General features: G+C 44.9%; 1 protein-coding gene across 1 annotated transcript; it reads right to left on the bottom strand.

Annotated features, from left to right (window-relative positions):
- Window positions 1-542: 542 nt before the first annotated feature.
- LOC136467984 (ABC transporter I family member 19-like) lies at window positions 543-6,124 on the bottom strand. Its single transcript, XM_066466834.1, has 6 exons — window positions 5,784-6,124; window positions 3,042-3,202; window positions 2,335-2,386; window positions 1,864-2,000; window positions 1,147-1,233; window positions 543-1,068 (listed from the first exon to the last, which is right to left on the bottom strand). The coding sequence occupies exons 1-6, from the start codon at window positions 5,944-5,946 to the stop codon at window positions 781-783; spliced, it is 888 nt and encodes a 295-aa protein (XP_066322931.1). The 5' UTR covers window positions 5,947-6,124; the 3' UTR covers window positions 543-780.
- Window positions 6,125-7,327: the final 1,203 nt, after the last annotated feature.

The raw sequence follows: 7,327 nt of genomic DNA, 5'->3' as shown, positions 1-7,327 counted from the left end.
TATTATTAATTACTGCTCATCAGATGGACAATGGACGGCAGTACGGCCATACCGACAAAGACAAGCCCTGCACATTGACGTTTTCCCCATGTAGTAATGATCATGTGAAATGCATTACAGATAAGGTTAGCAAAGGATAAACAAAGCAGGCAAGCCGCCAAGCGGTGGGGCCGGCCGTGAGGTACCACGACCGGGGGAGCATTACAGAATCTTCAACGCAGCCCGGCACCCCTTTAATTTGGCTAGATAGGGTGGCCGGTGGCACTAGCCAAAGAAAAGCATCATTACCGAAGGGTAGGTTAGGTTAGCAGCTGCCACCTGGTAGCCAAAGTTGACCAAGTAACAATGCCAGCGTTAGTTGCAAAGTTTATATGCATCCAACAGAAATGTACAGTATAAATGGATTGGATACGTACAAAGTGGCTCCATCAGGATACATCTTTTCCAAGAAAAAAAGGGCTGCATCAGGAGATACAGGTCGACATTACTTTCTCGTGATAAACGGGGAAAGCTTCTCTGAATATTTAAAGGACCCTTTGAGAGTGACAAGGCCTGAATTCTGGCATAAGATTATCAGAAAACAAAGGGCAGCGATAAACGTGCTGGGCAACAACTGCTCATTAACACAAGACCAACCTTACCAAACTTTATTGTGGATATCTATTGATGTGTACAAGGGCGTGAGGCATAGAAGACGATGATATATAAACTTCACAGCTACTATATGATAAAAAATGGCGCAAAACAAAGAGAGGAAAAGGTGTATGAGTTGGGAAATCATCAACGGTAGTAGGCCATGTGGCGTGATGAACGGAAAGGAGAAGCGTCCAACGGCGAGGAACGCCTGGTCTGGGTCTCAGGACGTGGAAGTTCCTTCTTTGGGAGTTTGGTCTCTGATCTCAGCCACGACTCAACTACTGACAGCAAGTTCTTGGCGCTCTTTAGCTCCTCGATGTCGGAGTATCTTCCAGATCTTCTCAGCTCGCCTTCTTGGATGTATGCAAAGTCGGTAGCCCATGTCTCGAGTCCATCAAATATATGAGTCGCGTATACGATGGTAGCTTCCCTCTGTGGCAAGCATTTCATGTTATGCGATGCGATGAGGAAGGCATGACAAGCAATCTATAACAAACTCAATCTTGTTACCTGCTCACACTCTTCCTTGAAGAAATCAAGGAGATCCATTCTGGTCACAATGTCCAGATCAACGGTGATTTCATCAAGCAAAAGCACCTGCAATTGTTTCAGATGTTTTATGCCATGACATTGACAAGTATGTATAGTAACCCAAAGTAAACCACGAGGACCAACCAAACAAATGAGTATAAAAATCACAAAATGAAAATTAATAGGGAATGCTCAACATGAGAAATGCCCTCCTTATCAGCATCACAGAGCAAATCATGTTCTTGTACAGAATACAGATAAGGATGAGGAACTTCCCATACACTCACCAAAGATGTCCCATACACAATAACTTCGATGCCAATACAACTAATTTTATAAATATTCTGTCTTTCATTTAGAAGAATATGTACTCGCGAGGATTTATCAGAACAATCAAGGCAAAACAGCTATGTATTTTGTTCCACTTTGGCATGGACAACACATCTATCTAATCAGGCTCACTCATCAGTGAACCAAGGACCACAGTATGTACCATACAGGTATTCGGCATACAAAAATGGAAATTGCTAGTATAGAGATCACCAAAAATAACTAATGCTAGAGTGTTCACGATGAAATGATAAGTCCTGGATTGTTCTCATCCTACCACATCAAGTTTGCACTCAATATTAGCATAAGCGTCATGCTGTCTGAACAACAAAATCCACACACGAAAAAAAGAGGAACAAACATTACCTTGTATGGATGAAGAAGACCCATGCAGATTTGCACCCTACGGCGCTGCCCATCTGAAACTTTATGCATGCGCCATTGCAGATCAATGTCTAGCAGATCAACCAGCTTTTCTCGCCTAACAGGATCAACCCCATCAACTGCTCATATTTCACGGTAGAGAACGGAAGAAATGATAAGCGAAAAGATTTTCTACCAGCAGTAATGCTGATCTTAGTGCCTATCTTCTAAGTTAAGGCATTATTAAACTAAGAGAAACTAAACCGCAAATGTGGAAGCAGGATTTGTTTAAGCAAAAGCCCATGACATCAGGGAAGAAGTAGTCTCTAGAGAGAGAGAGATGATTGAAGCAATCAAAAGTTTCAATTAAAGGACAAACAAAGGAGTATGTTAGACTCATCATATCTTCTGACAATAAGAAACCCCAAGTATGGGCCATACTGAAATGATGAGCATTAGAGTGTGATAGAATACCTCCAAAAATCATGTGCTCAGCAGAGAAGTCGCCTTGCAGCGGAACATCACCCTGAGAAAATTGTTAAGTGAGACACGGAGAAATTCCACTGAGAAATCATGCACTTGAACATCATGATCTGTCAGTGTACAGAACTCAGGTAACTGTGTATTCACAATTACCAAACTCTGCAAATAAAAGAAATTGCATATGGCCAGCTTTTAATAGATGTAAGTATATTCTCTAACCACAGTTTTAGGCAACCTGCAAGGTTGGTTTTGGCCTTGATACAAATCAGGCCAATGTCTTCCTTGAACATAGCTTTCCACCTGGCTAGATTGCAAGGCTTGTTATAAAAAATTAACCCATTTCTCGAGTTCCAAATTGTCCAGCAGGCAGTGATTTATTTTTCTTTTCTGAGCTTTGCAAGCTCTTTTTTGCACCGCTTGTGCATCTGTAATCTCTTTCATTCAATATCAATACAAAAAAATAGGTGGGGGAATTCCCCCACTGATTCCTCAAAAAAAAAGATGTAAGTAGACAAAATGGAATATCCTAAGGAATTATTATCTTTTAAATGGCAAAAGACCTATGTTCCAAAACCCCATTTGCGAGGAAGAGGGTACTTGTACAGACATTGATAATGATGGAATTGGAATGAACAATGTATCTAACTACTGGACAGTGAATCTAATTCCTAGAGCAAGTAAAAAGCAAGGGAACTTACAGCTGAACCAATAGTACGGCTCCAAGAACCCCCCAAGTACGAAAGGTCGCCATTGCACACTAGCTGTGTATCATGAAAAGCGGAACCATTGAGAACACGCACCACATCTCTTCCTCCAACCATATGCTTTCCCGCAAGAATCTTCAAGAGTGTGGTCTTGCCTGAGTATTGACATAAGTACATGCATAAGCGACTGTAGATAAAATTTACTCAGCAAAGCTGGTAACCATATCTCAGCTATGAACGCTACATGAAGATGAAGCACTAGGGATCATCTGTACATCACATAAGACTTATCTAAAATGGATAAGGAACTCCCTTGATTGCTCTGATAGGAGTGCTTAGATACCCAAAGACTTAGCCTTAGATAGGAGTGCTTGGAAGACAGCTATTCACGTGCCTGAACCTTGATTGCTCTGATGGGTTTCAACTCTAGCCTACCCCAACTTGTTTGGGACTTAAAGGCTTTGTTGTTGTTGTTGTTGTTGTTGTTGGATAAGGAACTCCCTCCTGTTACACACCAACTTTGGAAATATACAAATTCTAGCAATAGTGATAGACGACGACGACAACAACAACAACAAAGCCTTTAAGTCTCAAACAAGTTGGGGTAGGCTAGAGTTGAAACCCAGCAGAAACAATCAAGGTTCAGGCACGTGAATAGCTGTTTTCCAAGCACTCCTATCTAAGGCTAAGTCTTTGGGTATATTCCATCCTTTCAAGTCTCCTTTTATTGTCTCTACCCAAGTCAACTTCGGTCTTCCTCTGCCTCTCTTCACGTTACTATCCTGGCTTAGGATTCCACTACGCACTGGTGCCTCTGGAGGTCTCCATTGGACATGTCCAAACCATCTCAACTGGTGTTGGACAAGCTTTTCTTCAATTGGTGCTACCCCTAATCTATCACGTATATCATCGTTCCGAACTCGATCCCTTCTTGTATGACCGCAAATCCAACGTAACATACGCATTTCCGCGACACTTATCTATTGAACATGTCGTCTTTTCGTAGGCCAACATTCTGCACCATACAACATAGCAGGTCTAATCGCCGTCCTATAAAACTTGCCTTTTAGCTTCTGTGGTACCGTTTTGTCACATAGGACACCAGATGCTTGGCGCCACTTCATCCACCCTGCTTTGATTCTATGGCTAACATCTTCATCAATATCCCCGTTTCTCTGTAGCATTGATCCTAAATATCGAAAGGTATCCTTCCTAGGCACTACTTGACCTTCCAAACTAATATCTTCCTCCTCCCGAGTAGTAGTGCCGAAGTCACATCTCATATACTCAGTTTTAGCAATAGTAATAGACATTCCAAATTAAACTTCTACCACACTTTTCAATTTCCATGAGACGGCAGAAAGAAAGTACGTGTGGATGGCTGGATGCAATGCACAATGCTGAAAAAAAATGTGGAAGTAGCACAAAATGGATAATAATATACAGAAACAACAATAGTTGGTGCAACATTCAGTTAGCTTAATTGCATTTGTCACTTCATTCAACTTCTATACACAAGCATAACATTGTTTCAAGGTTACATTACCAGATTGTGCAATTCCACAATTTCATGGATAACATTAAAAACAACACCATTCTCGTCAATAAAGGGATCATGGGATCATTGGGTGTGAAGAGCTGGGCAGGCAAACCCCATGAAAAGCAACCATCAAATCACACACTAATTGTTGCAGGGTGTCGTCACAAATCGAGGCAGTAGAAACTACTGTATATCACAACAGGACATCCTAAGTCACAAATATAATCGCCCCTTGTCCCCTAAACCTGCAGAATTGTCGTTTTGCTTTTACTTGACCACATATAAAAGTTTGATGGCCAATCAATAGTTCAATACAAATACACTCCTACGGTCCTACCCATTGGACGAACCGCAGCTGGAAGCAGGGGTCACGATCAGGCATACCTGATCCATTGCTACTGTACATAAAATTTACTCAGCAAAGCTGGTAACCATATCTCAACTACCAAACTCTACATGAAACACTAGGGATCATCTGTGCATCACATAAGCTTTATATGAAATGGATAAAGGCTTCCCTCCTGTTACACAACAACCTTCGAAAATAGACAAATTGTAGCAATGGCACTGGAGATTCCAAATTAAAGTACTATACCACGCCTTCTGATCTCCATGAGAAAGAAAGGCAGAAAGAAAGTGGAGTACATGTTTATGCAATCCACAGCGCTGAAAAATAAGTGGGGGGAGTAGCACAAAATGGATAACACAGAAACAGCACTAGTTGGTGCTACATGCAGTTAACTTTATTGCATTTGTCACAGCACCCAGCTTCTGCAGCACAAGCCTAGCAACACAACACACAACAGGACTGTTTAATTCCACAATTCAAAGGATAACACTATGGACAACGCGATTTTCTATCATTAAAGGGACCATTGGGTGCGAAGAGTTGGCCAGACAATCCCCACCTTAAGCAACCATCAAATCACACACTAATTGTTGCAGGGTGCCATTACAAATCGAGGCAGTGGAAAGTGGAAACTACTTCAATCACAGCAGGACATCCTAAGTCGAAGACATGATCGCCCGTCGTCCCCTAAGCCTACAGAACTGTCATTTCCCTTTCACTAGACACCTAGAGGCTACAGATCAAACTGCGATGGTCAATCAATACGAATACACATACACGGCAGGAACCCATAAATCCATCAGATGAACAGCGGCAGGAGGCAGGGGACAGGGTCAGGCATACCTACCTGATCCGTTGGCGCCGACGAGGAGGCAGCGGGAGCCGGGTGCGACGCGGAGGTTGAAGCGCGCGAAGAGCGGCGGCTGCCCGTCATAGCCGAACTGCAGGGCGCTGACCTCGATGCCGCTACGCCTCCACCCTTCGTCCCCGTTCCCTTCGCCGGCCATCATCTCCCCCGCAGCCTCACCGCCGGCTGGTTGATCTGACGTGACGCACAACCCCCTCGCTCGCTCGATCGATCGCTCTCCCTCTTGTTCTTATTTTTAGGGAGGATTTGGGAGTTGGTGGGAAGAGGGAACGCTGCTCTCTCTGGCCGTGTGCTCGCCGCGTCACCCTCTCTCTCTCTCCTGCTCGTGTTCTTTCCTACATACTCCTACCCGTGTTGGCGAACACACGATTTTTTTTTTCTATTCCTGTGTTTTTCTCTAAAATTAATAAACTGATTTCTATAAAATTTCTGTGTCTCCGGAGAGACTCTAACTGTAATTTTGTACTTATTAATTTAATTTAATTTATTTATGATTTTACTTCCGTATTATTTTGAAAATGAAGGATGACTTTACAGACCTCGCCGATGATTTTTGCCCCGATTTTAAATAAAGGAGCTAAAGGGGACTAATTTGCCTACTCCAATTTTTTTAGTACTCTGTAATTTTGTCTCTATTTTGACATTAAATATTCATACACAGCGTTTGGAAAAAAAATTACAGGCTGTCCAGGCTTAATGAACCATTGGCGAAAAGGGAAGGTCAGTTATAGGATAAATAAAGTCAATGTGTACTATCGCCTTTTAATTCTCTTGATTTTTCCTTTTATTATGAAATTCATTTATTTATTCGGCCTTCAGCCAATAGAGTCTATTAACACATGTACTCCGTAGTAGCTATTTCGCTAATCGCACCTCCCCACACGTGTTTAAATACCACCACGTCAATTCCCCCCAGCGCTCCCCTAGGGCAACTAGGGGGGCGACCGCTGCGGCGCCCCTAGGGTCCCCCCTCCCGGCCCTTCCCTCCGGTCGCCGTCGTCGCCCACTGGCGTGCGGCTACGGCGGCCTACGATGGCCTGAAAAAAGGTGCCCGCCGAGTCCTTCACCTCCCTCCACCTCTCTCTCCCCCTCCCAATCCTCCACCACCATGACTTCCTCGGTGCTTCTCCGGCGGGCTTGCCGGCCGGCGGCCCGGATCCGTGTTCCTCTAGACCCGATCTGGCCTCCTCCTCGTCGGTGCGACGGCGAGGGCCGGGCGGTCGGGCCTGGGTGACGGCTCCTCCGGCGAGTTGGTGCGGCCGGCTAGGCGGCGGATCTAGGCCCCCCGTGTGCAGATACGACACCTGCTGCTCCTGTGGCGCGGATCCGGCGTCTGCTGCTGTCGTCCAGCGGGGTGCTCGGCATGGGCGGCCTCTGGGGACTCTTGTTCCGCACCGGGCCCCCATAGCCGCTGCTATGGGGCGCCAGTGGACGCGGCCGTCGCCAGTGTAGCGCTCGAGGGCGGCCAGATCCGGGATCGCCACTGGCCTGGCATGCCGGTGTCCACGTCGCGGGGGCCACCG

This window comes from Miscanthus floridulus, chromosome 7 (genome assembly GCF_019320115.1).
Source record: "Miscanthus floridulus cultivar M001 chromosome 7, ASM1932011v1, whole genome shotgun sequence".
Taxonomy (NCBI): Eukaryota; Viridiplantae; Streptophyta; class Magnoliopsida; order Poales; family Poaceae; genus Miscanthus; species Miscanthus floridulus.
Note: the sequence above shows the minus strand (reverse complement) of the source record. Positions and strands in the feature narration are given on the sequence as shown.